The sequence below is a fragment of the Vigna unguiculata genome, unplaced genomic scaffold, assembly GCF_004118075.2.
Source record: "Vigna unguiculata cultivar IT97K-499-35 unplaced genomic scaffold, ASM411807v1 contig_165, whole genome shotgun sequence".
Lineage (NCBI taxonomy): Eukaryota > Viridiplantae > Streptophyta > Magnoliopsida > Fabales > Fabaceae > Vigna > Vigna unguiculata.
In genome coordinates, this window is record NW_021010869.1 from 28,048 (window position 1) to 45,169 (window position 17,122).

General features: G+C 42.0%; 1 protein-coding gene across 1 annotated transcript; it reads right to left on the reverse strand.

Moving 5' to 3' along the window:
- Nucleotides 1-11,331: 11,331 nt before the first annotated feature.
- On the reverse strand, nt 11,332-14,255 carry LOC114171271. Its single transcript, XM_028056408.1, has 6 exons — nt 14,101-14,255; nt 13,793-13,984; nt 13,434-13,677; nt 13,102-13,358; nt 12,579-12,631; nt 11,332-11,435 (listed from the first exon to the last, which is right to left on the reverse strand). The coding sequence occupies exons 1-6, from the start codon at nt 14,253-14,255 to the stop codon at nt 11,332-11,334; spliced, it is 1,005 nt and encodes a 334-aa protein (XP_027912209.1).
- Between the last annotated feature and the right edge of the window lie 2,867 nt (nt 14,256-17,122).

Sequence of the window (17,122 nt, forward strand, 5' to 3'; positions counted from 1 at the left end):
AATCCTTTGCCTCCTCTGATCCAAGTTGTTCTCTAACTCTATTCAAACTAGCATCCAATAATTGTCTTTCCCTGACTGAGTCCAAGAAGTCCCTAGATATAGTCAAGATACTACATCTAATGAACTTTGATCCCATCTCCACTTGCAGCTTCATGTCTCTGAATTTCTATAGTAGTTTCGCTTCCTTGATTATAAAGTGTACGGTATGTACTGTCTTCCTACTCAAGGCATCTGCTACCACATTTGCCTTCCCTAGATGATATAAGAGCTCAAAATCATTGTCCTTCAGGAATTCCATTCACCTCCTTTGTCTCATGTTCAGCTACTTATGATTAAACAAATACTTGAGACTCTTGTGATCGCTAAATACACGAAATTGGGCACCATAAAGATAATGCCTCCAGATCTTCAGGGCAAACACTATGGTTGCCAACTCCAAGTCATGAGTGAGGTAGTTTCTCTCATGCACCTTAAGCTGCCTCGAAGCATATGCCACCGCTTTCTTCTCTTGCATCAACATCATAGTAAACCTTAAAAGGTTTACCAACATCGGGGATCATAAGTATCAGAGCACTCGTCAACCTTCGCTTAAGCTCTAGAAAACTTTCCTCACACTTATCTGTCAAAGTGAAGGGTTGGTCTTTCCAGGTAAGTTGTGTTAGAGGTGTCACTATCTTGGAGAATCCTTCAATGAATCTCCTATAGTAGTAAGCTAGACCCACGAAGCTCCTGATCTCTGTTGCTGACTTCGGACTTTCCCACTTAACTATTGCATCTACCTTCGTTGGATCCACTAAAATTGTAACGTCCCAAAAATTGGATAACCTCAAATTGATAAAACGTCATATGCATAAATAATCAGAGAGTACGGAGTTTGGAGTATGAAGGCATACAGTACGCCAAGCATTTCCCAGATTACATAAAAGAGGCTCCACACGGCCTAAACAAAGTACACTGGAAAAGCAAATAACTATACTAAGTCTTGTGCGAACAAGACAAACATAACTAGTAAAATCCTTCAGTGATGGGCCCCACAGTGGGCCTAATACTCATCCAATCCATCAACTTGCAGCATCTCTATTATCCATACCACTGCCAGGGTTCCTTACTGATGTGACCCCAACAAGCCCAAGCTCAAGTGCATCAACAAGCCCAAGCCCACATCAAGGCCCAATCACGAGAAGCATGATGAGAAAGATTCACATGGGCCTCTCACAAGATGATCAAGTTAATCATGGGCTTTTTACATTATTTACATGGGCTAAAGAAATCTCTAAAATATGGGATGATGCATGAAGGAAGTAGTCTATATTTAAATTGGGTCATTGTTTAGGCTTTGCTTTCAATAAAAGCTAAAACACTTGTTGGGATCAATTGGGCTAAGCACAATGTGCTACCTTTGGCCGAAAATTACTTGAGTGGCTCTCCATTTGGATGCAAGCAAAGCATGAACTAAGCAAGGAGAATGTGATGGAAGCATGGTGCGTGTGACTTGGGCAAGGAGAGTGTGATACGCCACTTGGCATCATCTAGACTCATCTACTACATCACATGGTCTACAATCAAGCTTCTTCTCCAAGCTACATTTGCATTTCATCTTTGTTGCATTTTCTCTTTATTTGGCCGGCCATGTGCCTATAAATAGAGCCACTCAAATATTGTAATGGTTACTCTTGAATTGCTAATAGATGCTAGTGTTTGAGATCACTCCACACTTCTATTAATTTGAGAGCATACATGGCTAACCTTCTCCTTCATCTCCTCTAGCCACCTTCCATACCATAGCTCCACTTCTACTCTTCATCTTCACCAAATTCTCCATTTCCGAGAGCTACTTTCCTCTAATCCTCCAAATTCCGCTACACTCCATCTTCTCCTCATCATTCTCCATGGATTTCCTTCCTCTCCTACTCGAAGAACGTCCATCAATTGGTATCTAGAGCCATCCAAGCCTTTGGTGCATCCATCCTCTTGGTTTGGGTAAGGTTCTTGGTCCATACTTGTCTCCTCTTTCATTTTCCGTCTTGTCTCTCTTCTCCACTATTTTCTTCACTTTTGCTGTTGTTTTTTTCATGTTTTTAATGTTCTTCACCGTTTGACATTGAGGCTACATGAATCTCCATTGATTCATCTTGTAGTACTCCTTGCTTCATTGGTGCAAATATGTTTTTAGGTTCCATTTTCGTTTTTCCAACACTTGTTCTTTGGTTCTTGAGTTTTCTGCATTTTTATTCAGTGAATTCAGTCCTTCTTTGCATTTTATCATTCCAGTTATGTTTAAGTCATGTTCTATGCTTTATTTGTGCTTTAATTCATCTTTTCCACCGTTTAATTACATTGGTTACTAATTTGATTGAGTTTCCGAGCCACATCTCACAGCCAAAACACTATGATCCTTCAAGGAAGTGTATGGATGTTTAAGGCCTGAATCCTCACTGTTTTTCATCCATTTCACCGATTGGATTGTGCTTATTGTGTGTCTAAGATGTTCTTCTATGATTCATGCTTGATTTCAGTTCATAATCAAGTTCTTTAGCTATGCTTTCCATAGAACATCTCCTACAATTTCAGAGAGCAAATCTGCTCCAGTTTTCTTCTGTTCTCTACCAAATCACTCCACGCACAATCTCTGTTTTTTATTTTTTGTGAGTAACTCAGTGTACCAAAATTCAATCTGATTTTTGCCTCATTTAGTTAACATCCAGACGAAAAATCAAAAAAAGAATCATTCAAAAATGTTGAGTACAAAAAAAATGAAAAATCACGCAAGTTGAGGCTCATATTTCCGTTTTTTGGCACTGCAGTTTCTGAAAACTCACTGTCCCATTGTTGTTTTGTGCGTGTTTGTGTGTTTTTAGTGCTCATTTTCACATGAATTTTAGCTTGAGTTTGTACTCTATATTGCTTCATTATTGATTTGATTTGTAAGTCAATTCATCACTTCATTTACTACTGCTTTGCAATGAGTACTTCAGCCATATGATTGAGCACTTTTGTTTTGCTGATTTTGTTGTTTTCATCTATTCTAGTGCCTTTCTAGGTTCCTTTTGTGGTGCTTGTTTTTATTTTCCAATTCTTGAACCTCTTTCTAGTCATGTTTCATTTCAATTCTCTTTTGGTTTAGCATTTCTAATTAGCTTTTCTTGCTTTCTTCTTTGTTTGGGTTCATCTACTTGTCTCTTGGTTTTGGTTGATTAATGATGCTATGGAGTTTAGAATGGTTTGTATGATATGGTAGCATCTTAGGTGGTGGATATTGAAGTAGAATTTTAGCTTGTGTGTTTTCTATATGATTGCCTTCTCCTCACCTTTGAGAGTTTGAGAGTTTTGAGCCTATTCATTTGAGAGAGTGTGTGCTAACTAGTTTGCTTGCCATAGTTTGTTTTGTTTCTTTCTTTCACTCTTTTGCAGATTTGGTTGCTCTTTTTGGATGTTGTAGTAGTGTGGTGCTGCAAAGCAAACTTTTACACACTTTGGTGCTTGAATTTGGTCATATACAAAGGCTCCCAAAGCCTCTTTTGCTCTCGGGATAGTCCATTTTGCAGCAGCTGTGATATTTGGAGAGCTTGTTTTGGCGCTGTTTTGGAGTCTTTGGCTACACATTTTGGACCTCATTTTAGCAACACCTTTTAGTTCTTTAATTGTGTATAATTTGGACACCACTTTTTGGTACAATTGAAGCATTCTAAGGCATTTTATTGTTTCTCCAAAAAGCCTTAAAATCTTGTTTTCTACCATCCAATTTGCTCTCGATTTGCTTCACTTTGTACCAAAACTTGTGCATCAATTTCTTTTGCTTTGAACATTCCATTGCATCCATGGCCTACTTAGGTGTCTTGGGGAACCAAAGGTGTTCAATCCCATCTCCTAAGTAGAACCTTTTCCATATTCTAATGCAACGTTTTAGTAAATGAGTGTGTTGAAAGTTCTAAGTGCTTTCTCACCTTGCTTTTAGGCCGCATAGTTGGACGCTTAGTGGTTTAAATTTGTGAGACCAAAGTCTCTAAAATTTTTGCCATTTAGGGGTCCGTTTTTAGTGTTAGTCTTTTCTTTTCTTTGAGTCTTGTTTGTGTTTGTTAGTGCTTAGTGTCTCAAGTGATTCTATTTACTTAGCCTTAAACAATTGTGTGATCTTTGAAACCTTTTGCAAGTACATCTTGGCAAGGATTGGCCTTGGTACTTAAGAAGTCTTTTAGACTAACCTCGCCTAACCTGGAGGTCTACTTGTGCTTGGTTTCTTCTTTCACTATTTTGTTAAAGTTCTAAGTTCTTTCAATCACCATGAGCACTAGAAGGGCTACTCGTGCTAGTACCCAACATCAACAACATGATGAAAACAACCTCCACACAAGTGGTGATGAGGAGGTTGAGGTTGATCCTAGAGTCCTAAATAATCTCTCTCAAGAGGTTAGGGACCTTAAAATTCAAATGGCTTCCATACAAGCCAATCTTCAATTAATTGCCAATCAACTTACCCCTCCCAACCACAATACCCGTGCCTCTCCTAGGCCTTCTCGTGCCCCTTCAAGACATGAGTATGATTTTGAAGAGGAAGACGATGAGCGCATTAACCTTAGACAATCGCCTCGTGTAAGAAGGCAAAGGCGCATACCTCCTCACCCAAAGGAAGTCAAAATTGATTTGCCTCATTTCTATGGAAGGATAATGTTGAGGTTTTTCTTGATTGGGTTGCCAAAGTAGAACAATTGTTTGAGAGTCATGTTGTGGAGGAAGAGAGGCGTGTGTCTCTAGCTACTCTTAGCTTTCAAGGGCATGCTCTTAATTGGTGGACTTCCTTAGTCCTCCAAAGAAGGAGAAAAGGGCTACATGATATTGAGTATTGGAATGATCTTAAGGAAGCCCTTCATGCCCGCCATGTTCCCTCCTACTACAAAAGAGAGCTCTTGGACAAGCTCCAAAGGCTCCAACAAAGATCTATGTCTATAGAAGAGTATAGACAAAAGATGGAGCTCTACATCATGAGAGCCGGAATTGAAGAAGAAGAGGAACTTACCATTGCTAGGTTCTTAAGTGGACTCAATTACAACATAAGAGATAAAGTTGAGTTGCTCCCCTACCGCAATTTTAATGATCTTGTTCAAATGAGCATCAAGGTGGAGCAACAACTTTTGAGACGTCCTTCTCGCAAGGATTCTCCCTCTTTTTCTAAAAGTGATTTTCCAAAGAAAGATTTTTCAAAAGAAAAAGAGTCCACTCTTAAGAGCCTTACAAAGGTAAGTGACAAGGGTGAATCCTCCACCAACAAAAGAGGTAGTGACATCAAATGTTTCAAGTGTCTAGGTAGAGGTCATGTGGCCGCTCAATGCCCTACCAAACGCACCATTGTGCTTAAGGGCAAAGACCTCTACACTAGCCAAGAGGAGTCATCTTCAAGTGACTCCGACACTTCTCATTCTAGTGATTCTCAAGAACATTCATATCCAAATGAAGGGAAACTTTTGATGATTAGGAGGCTTCTCAATAACCAACCTAGCATTCCTCTCAATGATCAAAGAGAAAATATTTTCCACACAAGATGTGAGGTTTTGAAAAACACTTGTTCTTTGATCATTGATAGTGGATCTTGTTGCAATTGTTGTAGCACAAGATTGGTTGAGAAGTTGAATTTGACTTTGTTACCCCATCCCAAACCTTACAAACTTCATTGGCTTAATGAAGATGGGGATCTCAAAGTTGAACATCAAGTGAAAGTCAAGTTCTCCATTGGGAAATTTAAAGATAAAGTTTTATGTGATGTAATCCCAATGGAAGCTTGCCATATTCTCTTGGGGAGGCCTTGGCAATTTGATCATAAAACCTTACACAATGGCCACACCAATGAGATCACCCTCCAACATCATTCAAAAACTTTTGTGTTGCATCCCCTCACTCCTAGCCAAGTTGCTAGTGATCAAGTTCAAATGCGAGCTAGGAGAGAGGAAGAGAGTTCCAAGAACTCTAATGCTTCTAAAGATTCTAAGGACAAGACAAAGGTAGAGGAAGTTTCTTCTTCTAAGGATGTTGCTCATGAAGTTCTTTTAACTCATAAAACTCTTTTGCACACTCTTCATAATGAGCAACCTCCCTTCCTCTTACTTTGTCAAGCAATCCTTACTTGTCTTGAACATCCTTCTCTTAAGGATCTACCTCCTTCCATTCGTGCTCTCCTTCATGAATTTCAAGATATTTTTCCAAAGGATGGCCCTCATGGTCTCCCACCTTTTAGAGGGATTGAGCACCAAATTGATTTTGTCCCAGGGGCAAGTCTTCCTAATAGACCTGCCTATAGGACAAACCCAATTGAGACCAAGGAGATAGAAACTCAAGTGAATGAGTTGCTAGACAAGGGATGGGTTCAAAAAAGTTTAAGTCCTTGTGTTGTGCCTGTGTTGTTGGTGCCCAAGAAAGATGGAAAGTGGCGTATGTGCTGTGATTGTAGGGCTATCAACAACATCACCATAAAATATAGGCATCCAATCCCAAGACTAGATGATATGTTGGATGAATTACATGGAGCACAAATATTTTCAAAAATAGACCTCAAAAGTGGTTATCACCAAATTCGTATTCAAAAAGGTGATGAGTGGAAAACTGCTTTCAAAACAAAATTTGGTCTATATGAATGGTTAGTCATGCCCTTTGGTCTAACCAATGCTCCTAGTACATTCATGCGCCTAATGAATCATGTCTTGCGAGATTGTATAGGCAAGTTTGTTGTTGTCTATTTTGATGACATCTTGGTGTATAGTACAAGCTCTAAACTTCATGTGGGTCATCTTAGAGTTGTGTTATCTCTTCTCCGAGACCACCAACTCTATGCTAACATTGACAAGTGCACTTTCTGTGTAGAGAGTGTCATCTTTTTGGGATTTGTGGTCAATAAGAGTGGGGTGCATGTTGACCCCGCAAAAATCAAGGCCATCCAAGAATGGCCTGTGCCAAAGAATGTTGGGGACATTAGAAGTTTTCATGGATTAGCAAGTTTTTATAGAAGATTTGTCCCCAACTTCTCCACCATTGCTTCACCCCTCAATGAACTTGTTAAGAAAGACATATCTTTTGAGTGGGGTGAAAGACAACAAAAGGCTTTTGATGATATCAAGACTAGGCTCACCCAAGCTCCCATTCTTGCTCTTCCAAATTTTGAGAAAACTTTTGAGCTAGAATGTGATGCTTCTGGGGTGGGAATAGGTGCGGTTTTGTTACAAGAAGGCCATCCAATTGCCTATTTTAGTGAAAAACTAAATGGTCCTTCTCGTAACTATCCCACCTATGACAAAGAGCTATATGCTCTTGTGCGAGCTCTTCATACTTGGGAACATTATCTTGTAACAAAAGAGTTTATTATCCATAGTGATCATGAAACTCTCAAGTATTTGAAGAGCCAACACAAATTGAATAAAAGGCATGCAAAGTGGGTTGAGTACTTGGAACAATTCCCTTATGTTATCAAGTACAAGAAAGGGAAAGCTAATGTGGTGGCTGATGCACTATCAAGGAGATATACTCTCTTAGCCAAGCTTGGATCCCAAATTCTTGGATTTGACAACATATGTGAATTGTATATTCATGATCCCTTCTTTGCTACCATTTATCATGATTGTCTCACTAAGTCCCAAGGCGGCTTTTATCTCTCAAATGGATATCTTTTCAAAGAAGGCCGCCTATGTATTCCTCTAGGTTCTCATAGAAAACTTTTGATCAAAGAAATGCATGAGGGGGACTTATGGGTCACTTTGGGGTCGCCAAAACTTTGGCCATGCTTAAAGAGAAATTCTTTTGGCCCCATATGAAAAGGGAAATACAAAACTATTGCGCTAGTTGTTTGAATTGTTTGCATGCTAAGTCTAGCGCAATGCCTGCAGGGATGTATACTCCTTTGCCTGTTGCTTCCACCCCTTGGGAGGATATAAGTATGGATTTTGTCCTAGGGCTTCCAAGGACTTCTAGGGGTGTTGACTCTATATTTGTGGTAGTGGACCGTTTTTCTAAAATGGCACATTTTATACCATGCCACAAAGTAGATGATGCTAGCAACATAGCAAGGTTGTTCTTTAGAGAAGTGGTTCGCCTCATGGTTTACCCAAAACAATTGTGTCTGATAGGGATGCTAAATTCCTAAGCCATTTTTGGAGGACCTTGTGGTCTAGGCTAGGAACAAAACTTTCTTTCTCTACCTCTTGTCACCCACAAACTGATGGGCAAACCGAGGTAGTCAATAGATCCCTTTCCACATTGCTTAGGGTTTTGCTTAAGGGGAATCATAAATCTTGGGATGAGTATCTTCCCCACATTGAATTTGCTTACAATAGAGTGGTCCATAGCACCACCAAACTCTCACCCTTTGAGGTAGTTTATGGTTTTAACCCTCTCACACCATTGGACTTATTACCTCTTCCAACTTCTTTTGATTTTGTTCATAAAGAAGGGGTTTCTAAGTCCAAGTTCATAAAAGATTTTCATGAGAAGGTTAAACACCAAATTCAAGCCCATGTTGAAAAGATTGCTCATTCTAAAAACAAGGGCAAGAGAGTTCGGTCTTTTAATGAAGGAGATTTAGTTTGGTTGCACTTAAGGAAGGAAAGATTTCCTAATATAAGAAAATCCAAACTTAGTCCCCGAGGTGATGGTCCATTCCAAATCATCAAGAAGATCAATAATAATGCTTATCAATTGGATCTTCCTCCGGAATATGGTGTGCATCCTACTTTCAACATTACTGATTTGGTTCCTTTTGTAGGTATTTTTGATGAAGAGGGTGACCACCAAGATTTGAGGGCAAATCCTCTTCAAGGGGGAGGGGATGATGTGACCCCAACAAGCCCAAGCTCAAGTGCATCAACAAGCCCAAGCCCACATCAAGGCCCAATCACTAGAAGCATGATGAGAAAGATTCACATGGGCCTCTCACAAGATGATCAAGTCAATCATGGGCTTTTTACATTATTTACATGGGCTAAAGAAATCTCTAAAATATGAGATGATGCATGAAGGAAGTAGTCTAGATTTAAATTGGGCCATTGTTTAGGCTTTGCTTTCAATAAAAGCTAGAACACTTGTTGGGATCATTTGGGCCGAGCCCAATGTGCTACCTTTGGCCGAGAATTACTAGAGTGGCTCTCCTTTTGGATGCAAGCAAAGCATGAACTAAGCAAGGAGCATGTGATGGAAGCATGGTGCGTGTGACTTGGGCAAGGAGAGTGTGATACGCCACTTGGCACCATCTAGACTCATCTACTACATCACATGGTCTACAATCAAGCTTCTTCTCCAAGCTACATTTGCATTTCATCTTTGTTGCATTTTCTCTTTATTTGGCCGGCCATGTGCCTATAAATAGAGCCACTCAAATATTGTAATGGTTACTCTTGAATTGCTAATAGATGCTAGTGTTTGAGATCACTCCACACTTCTATTAATTTGAGAGCATACATGGCTAACTGATAACGCTATCGTTGACGCGATCAAATTAATACTACTTATCTATAACAACTTCAGTATTGTTAAGAAAGTAGTCAACAAAATAGTAAGGGTAAAGTAACCCAAAGTCGTCTCCCAACGAACACGGAATTGATTTTTAACAAATTAGTTCTTATAAAACTATACAAGTGTTAGTCAAATAAAATTATAAAAATAGGAGGGATAAAGATAAAAAGATAAAATAAGATATAAACAATAGTAAAGAAAATAGATTGATTCCATTACTTTTTCAAAATAGATTCATCATAGGTTATCTAAAGATTATTGCTCGATTAATTATTATTATAGATTTACAAATTAATCAATGTAAAGTCTCAATTAATTTGTTGGTGTTCTCACTTTTAACCAAAGTATAGTCTCAATTAAAAGTGAGAACTTTTAGATTATCCACAGTAAATTCAACCAAAGTACAGTCTCAATCAAATTTATTATGCCTAATCATGTCTAGTCTTTTATCTCCTCATCAAATAAAAAGCTTAATTAATCAAAGTAAAGTCTCAATTAATTTTAGTTAGAGTAAATACCTTTAATCAAAGTAAAGTCTCAATTATTGGTAAAAACTCATTCAATCACATGAAAGTTTTTAAATAAAATCAAAGTAAAGTTTCAATTAAATTTAAAAACCCTTGAACTCATATGATCAACATGCATATAAATTTAAAATCATTACTTGTTACGTGATTCAAAGATAAAAGACATAGATGAATTAAAACCTCAACAATAATAAAAAGAACAAAGAAATTAATTCATTCTAACCTCAAAATCCATAATGAAATTACAATGGAATCAACCCAAGAAGTTTAGAACTCCATGAATGCAAAATAAAGATAAAAGAAGAATAGAGAGAAGAAAAGAGAGAGAAAGAAATTAGGCCCCCCTAAGGGTTCCTAAATTCCGACGTGCCGAGCTTGTGCGTTGCAGCGATGGTTCGCTGTCACGGTGGATCTGTTCTGGCTCACAGGTGCATTGACGATGGTGTCGCGGTGGCCATGGTTGCGCGCTCGTTGCTGCTGCGCGGTGGCTGACGGTGCTGGTAGCTGCAGGTGCTGCTGTGCGTTGCAGGTGCTCGCGGTGGTCGGAGGAACTCGCGATAGCTGCCGGCGAGGGTGGAGGGAGGACGGCGGCTGAGTGCTGCTGTGGTGCTGTCATGGTTCGTGCTTTCCGGCGTGGTGGCTCACGGTGGTGGTCCGTGACATGGCTGACGGCATGGAGATGGAGGCTAGGGTTTAGGAGGTTGAAGGTGATGACGTGGCAACATGTTATTGGCTGAATTTTGAGTTGCTAGATCATGACACGTGGCATTATATTATTGGTTAATTTAATTAGTGGAGGATTGCCACATGGCATGATCTGAGTGAATTGGGTTTAAGTGATAGGAGGGGTGCAAATAGACATATTAGGGGGTGCATAATAGGTTTTGGTGAGACCCATTTAGAAAGAGGGGAGTGTATGAGTAAAAACTAGGGTGCAGAAGTGATTCTTCCAACTAATTTTAGCTTTATTTAAAGGTGTTTTGTAATTTCAATCTATTTATTTTCTCACCTTTAAATAAGATTAATCTTAACTTCAGCTGCATCAACAAACGTTAAAATATCCAAAAATAATTTATGCAGCTAAAAATCACTTTTTAAGACATTTTTATCGCACAAGCTCAAACAACCTAATTATCATAATTATCAATTAAATCACTCTTTAAGCACATAAATTCAATTAAATACCCAGTATTAAACACTGAATGAGGGCAAAAATACGCACTCATCACTAACCTTCTCCTTCATCTCCTCTAGCCACCTTCCATACCATAGCTCCACTTCTACTATTCATCTTCACCAAATTCTCCATTTCCGAGAGCTACTTTCCTCTAATCCTCCAAATTCCGCTGCACTCCATCTTCTCCTCATCATTCTCCATAGATTTCCTTCCACTCCTGCTCCAAGAATGTCCATCACTCACACCTGCTCACATCAATCAAATTGATGATCATTATAAGGGAAGAAACCACACAAAAGTCATACAAACAAGCAAAAGGGTAAGCTATCATAAAGAGACCTCATATTATAACAGTCCACATGTAATCTCAAAGCCAAGCATAAATAACAAGCATCACACCAGAGCTATCAAAATATATGAGACCCCAAGACTCGACTATCTGGATACGTAACTGAGGCACCACCACATGGCAGTGGAATTATGTCCTAGCAATGAGGCGTCACCCTGAGGCCTTCGTGGAATTATACCCTTGTAGGAGGCACCACCACGTGGCCTCCGTGGAATTACGCCCTGGCCCTGAGGCACCACCACGACCCCCCATGGAATTACGTCCTTTTGTCGTGGCACCACGAGGAACTCCCCTTAAGAGGGTCCATGGAATTATGTCCAACAGATGAGGCGCCACCAAGATCTCTCACTACAAGAGTCAGGGGATTATGCCCTACCCATACTTCATACATATTCCACCCACCAATCAAGAGTTTCCCATAACATTAACATCATGTATAACAATCCCATCATACAACTCATGCTTTCCAATTCATACAACACAAAACAACATACCATTCCCACCACCACATCATATATCAATCATGACATTATCCCTCATAGTAGAGCATATAGATCAGATAAGCAATCACACATCAATGCACCATTCAACAATAGTACCACAACTTACCCTAGTCTCGCTCAGGCTAACAGGTCCCGCTCAAGCGAGGGAGGTCCTCTCGCTCAAGCGAAGCCCGTCTCGCCTAGGCGAGAACTCGAGCAGGGGAGCAGCGGACTCTGCGAGGTCTCGCTCAGGCAAGTCCCTTCTCGCCTAGGCGAGACCACTCCTCGCTCAAAAATAAAAACTTCTCGTCTCAGCGACAGATCGATCAGTAGGCCCTGGCCAAGCCTCTACTAATCTCGCCTAGGCGAGGCAAGCTCGCTTGGGCGAGAAAACCAGTGCTCGCCACTGTTCTCTCATGCACAACACAGAAACCACATGGAAAACACATTTTTACCAATATCAAACAATCAAACCACGAGCACACCTCAATAATATCACTTAAACTCAGAAAACATGCAAAGAACCTAAGGAAATCGTAAACCCTAGCTTCCCTTACCTGGAAATGAGCTAGCGGGAAGTTCCGACACACACACAGAGAGCACCACAGTCCTAAGAGTACGCCAAAGGGCTGAAAACGAAGGGGAGAAGATTAGGAACGAGATTACTACAAAGCCCCTACTGTGATCAACAAAAGAAAGGGCGCCTAGAGGGTGAGAAGCACGAGCTCGAGATTTAGTTACATGGAGCAAAGTTGAGCTTAGAGTTATCTTGTCCATGAGCTGGTATCAAACCCTAGCAGAAGTTCCTATTGCGAGAGAGAGGAAGGGTTTGACGGCTACAAAAATCTGAAGAGTAAGAGGAATGAAAGTGTGAGGGTAGACTTAGGGTCTCCTTTTCCCTTTTTGGGCCAGCCCTTAGGCCCGACCGTTTAACGCAGCCTTTAAAAATAAAGTAAAAATAAAATGGGCCTTACATTCTCCCTAACAAGAAAATTTTTGACCTCGAAAATAAGACTTACCAAGCAAAAAGGTGCAGGTGTGATTTCCTCATATCCTCCTCCAACTCCCAAGTAGAGTCACCTGCCCTCCCGATCCCAAATGACCTTAATCAATCTGACTATTTTTCCTATGCGTTCCTCAACCTTGCTATCCTCTAGAGCAATGGGTGGTACTTCAACAGTGAGGTCCTCCCTGATCTGTCTATCCTCTGCTTCCAACACATGGGCCGGATCAAACACATACTTCCTCAACTGCGACACGTGGAACACTAGGGGAAGATTTACCATCTGAGGAGGCAAAGCTATCTCATAAGCTACTGGTCCAATCCTCCTCGAGATCTGATAGGGACCAAGGAACTTAGGAGAAAGTTTTCTTGAGCGGAGAGCCCTTCCCACACCAGTGGTTCGGGTCACCCTCAAGAACACGTGATCTCCAGCCTCAAATTCCAAGGGCCTCCTTCTGCGATCTGCATGTGCCTTTTGTCTGCTCTGTAAAGCCTGCATTCTATTCCTCACTAATCTTACCTTCTCGGTGGTTCGTTCCAACAATTCTGGCCCAACTAACACTGCCTCCCCATCCTGATACCAACACAAGGGAGTCCTGCACCTCCGTCCATAAAGAGCCTCATATGGTGCCATCCCAATGCTTGCATGGAAACTATTATTGTAGGTGAACTCAATCAACGGTAACACTTCATCCCAAGCACCCAAGTGATCTAGTATGCATGTTCACAGTAAGTCCTCAAGCGACTGGATCGTCCTCTCAGACTGACCATCTGTTTAAGGATGATAGGCTGAACTCATCGTGAGTTTGCTTCCCAAAGCACCCAGCAAGGTTTGCTAAAACCGTGATGTGAACCGTGGATCTCTGTCTGACACAATGCTCGAAGGCACCCCATGCAACCTCACGATCTCCTTGATGTACAACTGAGCCAACTTTACCATAGAAATCCTCAGGTTCATTGCTAGGAAATGTGCACTCTTGGTCAATCGGTCCACTATGACCTAGATGGTGTCATGCCCTCTAAAAGTTCGTGGCAAATGGGTCACAAAGTCCATCGAGATGCTATCCCATTTCTACACTGGTATCTCCAGAGGCTGTATCATCCCATCGGGTCTCTGGTGTTCCACCTTTGCCTTCTGACAGGTTAGATAGGCAGACACGAATTGTGCCACATCCTTCTTTATCCCTTGCCACCAGAAAGCTTCCCTGAGATCTTGATACATCTTAGTCATGCCCGGATGCAGCTAAGACGACTCTTGTGCCCTTCCTCAAGGATTAGCCTTTTCACCTCAACCTCATCAGGCACACACATTTTGCCCTGAAATCTCAAGAGGTCGTCATTACCCAAAACAAAGTTCATTGCCTCTTCTGACCCCAATTGCTCTCTCACCTTATTCAGACTAGCATCCAATAGTTGTCTTTCCCTAACTGAGTTCAGAAAGTCACTAGATATGGTCAGGTTACTACATTTGATGGATCCTGATTCCAGCTCCACCTGCAGTTTCATGTCTCTTAATTTCTCCAACAGTTCCACCTCCTTGATCATGAGCTGAGCGGCGTGCAACGTCTTCCTACTCAGAGCATCGACTACTACGTTCGCCTTCCCTGGATGGTACAAAAGCTGAAAATCATAATCCTTTAAGAATTCCATCCATCTCCTCTGCCTCATGTTTAACTCCTTTTGATCAAATAGGTACTTCAGACTCTTGTGATCTTTGAATACCCAGAATTGAACACCATAGAGGTAGTGCCTCCAAATTTTCAAGGCGAAAACTATAGCTGCCAGCTCTAGGTCATGAGTGGGGTAGTTTCTCTCATGCACCTTGGGTTGCCTCGAAGCGTAGGCCACTGCCTTCTTCTCCTGCATCAACACACAACCCAGCCCTAGGTGGGAGGCATCACAATAAACCTCAAAGGGTTTTCCAACATCCGGGATAACCAATATCGGGGTGCTTGTCAAACGTCGCTTCAGCTCTTGGAAACTTTCCTCACACTTATCCGTCCAAGCAAAGGGTTGGTCTTTCCGAGTAACCTGGGTCAGGGGCGCCACTATCTTGGAGAATCCCTCTATGAATCTCCTATAGTAGCCGGCTAAACCCACAAAGCTTCTGATTTCGGTTGCTAACTTGGAACTTTCCCACTTAACCACTGCGTCGACTTTTGCTGGGTCTACCGCAATGCCTTGTGCAGATATCACATGGCCCAAGAATTGTACCTCATCCATCCAGAATTCACACTTGGACAGTTTAGCATATAGTCCCTTCTCCCTCAGGATACCAAGCACTAGCCTCAGGTGCTCAACATGCTCTTCCTGAGTCCTGGAATAGATAAGGATGTCGTCTATGAAGACTACGACAAACTTATCCAAGAATGGCCTGAAAATTTTGTTCATGTAGTCCATGAACACTGTCGGAGCATTGGTCACACCAAAAAGGCATAACCACATACTCGTAGTGTCCATACCGGGACCTGAAGGCCGTCTTCTCTACATCATCTGCCTTCACCAAAATCTGGTGATATCCCGACCGCAAGTCAATCTTTGAAAACACCGAGGATCCATGCAACTGATCCATCAAGTCATCTATTCTCGGGATGGGGTACTTGTTCTTGATGGTCATATTGTTCAACTGTCTGTAGTCTACACAGAACCGCGAACTCCCATCCTTCTTCTTCACCAGCAGCACCGGCGCTCCCCAAGGTGAGGTATTGGGTCGGATAAACTGCTTCCCCAGCACTGAGCACCGTCCTGTAGCTCCTTCATAACCCCGTGGGATGATAACAACTCAGGCTCCTCTGAGTTGGGAAATAACAGCCTCTTCTCTTGGCATTCTATAAGGATACGATTGGCAGAGAGTCAATCCATTCCTAGGATCACTTTCAACTCCTGTAGAGGTAGGCATATCAGATTCACTTTGTACCTGTGTCCTTCTACCTCCACTGGACACCAAGCACACAAGGACGATGTCCTGACCAAACCCGATGCCGGAGTAGATACCATAAGGTCACATTGCAGTTCACAAACCAGCAGACCCAACCTTTGCACACAAGTTTCAAACACAAAAGAGTGTGTCGCTCCAGAGTCATACAAAACACATGCAAATTTACCAACAATCACACAACGACCTATGACAAGGTTACCTGAGCCTGCTGCCTTCGCTCCAGTCATGGCGTATACTCTGCCCGATGCTTGAGGTCTGTTGCCTCCCCTCCTCTGCTGATTCTGGATTGGGGCTGGAATTGGAGTACGCGTCGCTGTCCTCACGAGGGTGGGGCAATCTCTGCCGAAGTGGCCCTCCTTGCCACAATTGTTACACCTCTTGAAGCTCGCAAGCTGGGGGCAGACATTCCTCTTGTGCGGTCCCGCACACTGGTAGCACTAAACCCTGCTCTGTTGGGAAGAAGTCTTCCTAGACCCTTGGGACTGGAAATGGGGCCGAGTATAGAGCTTCCTCCTCTCCTTATGCCTATGCCTGGACCCAGACGGTCCTCCCACTCTCTGCTGATGAGGGTGCTGAGTTTCCACTTCAACCTTCATCTTTTCCATGACCCTGGCCTTCTCCACAAAGGTTACAAAATCCTTGATGGACAGCGGGGCCACCATCAAACGAAGATCCCCGCGGAGGCCATTCTCGAACTTCCTACATCGCCACTCTTCATGCAGTGGCATGGTATAAAAATGATTGAGATGCTTGAAATTTTCTGCATACTCAGCCACAGATTTGCTTCCTTGAGTCAATTGCAAAAACTCCACCTTTTTAGCATATTTGACGCTGTCAGGGAAGTACTCAGAGAGAAACTTTCTCCTAAAGACCTCTCAAGTAACTGGTTCTTACCTCTCATCCATGATGGACTTCATACTGATCCACCAGTGCTCAGCATCACCCGTGAGCATGTACACCGCGAAGGCCAACCTACTCTCCTCGGGGCATATCATAGCATAAAAAATCCTCTCAACCACTGATCTACGACATCTGGACCGGTCTTCCCATTAAACTTAGTCGGATGGTGCTTCAGAAAGTCTTCCAAACTCCATTCTCGATGGAGAGGTCTTGGGTCAGGACCATGGACAGGGGCGGTGGTCCTGTTTTCCTCCAACTGA

What these genes read in the sequence shown, in the direction of transcription:
- LOC114171271 (XM_028056408.1), bottom strand. Translation starts at nt 14,255, where the DNA reads ATGACTAAGATGTATCAAGATCTCAGGGAAGCTTTCTGGTGGCAAGGG. An exon ending in CAGCCTCTGGAGATACCAGT is followed by an intron (nt 13,985 to 14,100) that starts GTAGAAATGGGA and finishes CACATTTCCTAG; the next exon opens with CAATGAACCTGAGGATTTCT. An exon ending in GAGATCACGTGTTCTTGAGG is followed by an intron (nt 13,359 to 13,433) that starts GTGACCCGAACC and finishes GGTCCCTATCAG; the next exon opens with ATCTCGAGGAGGATTGGACC.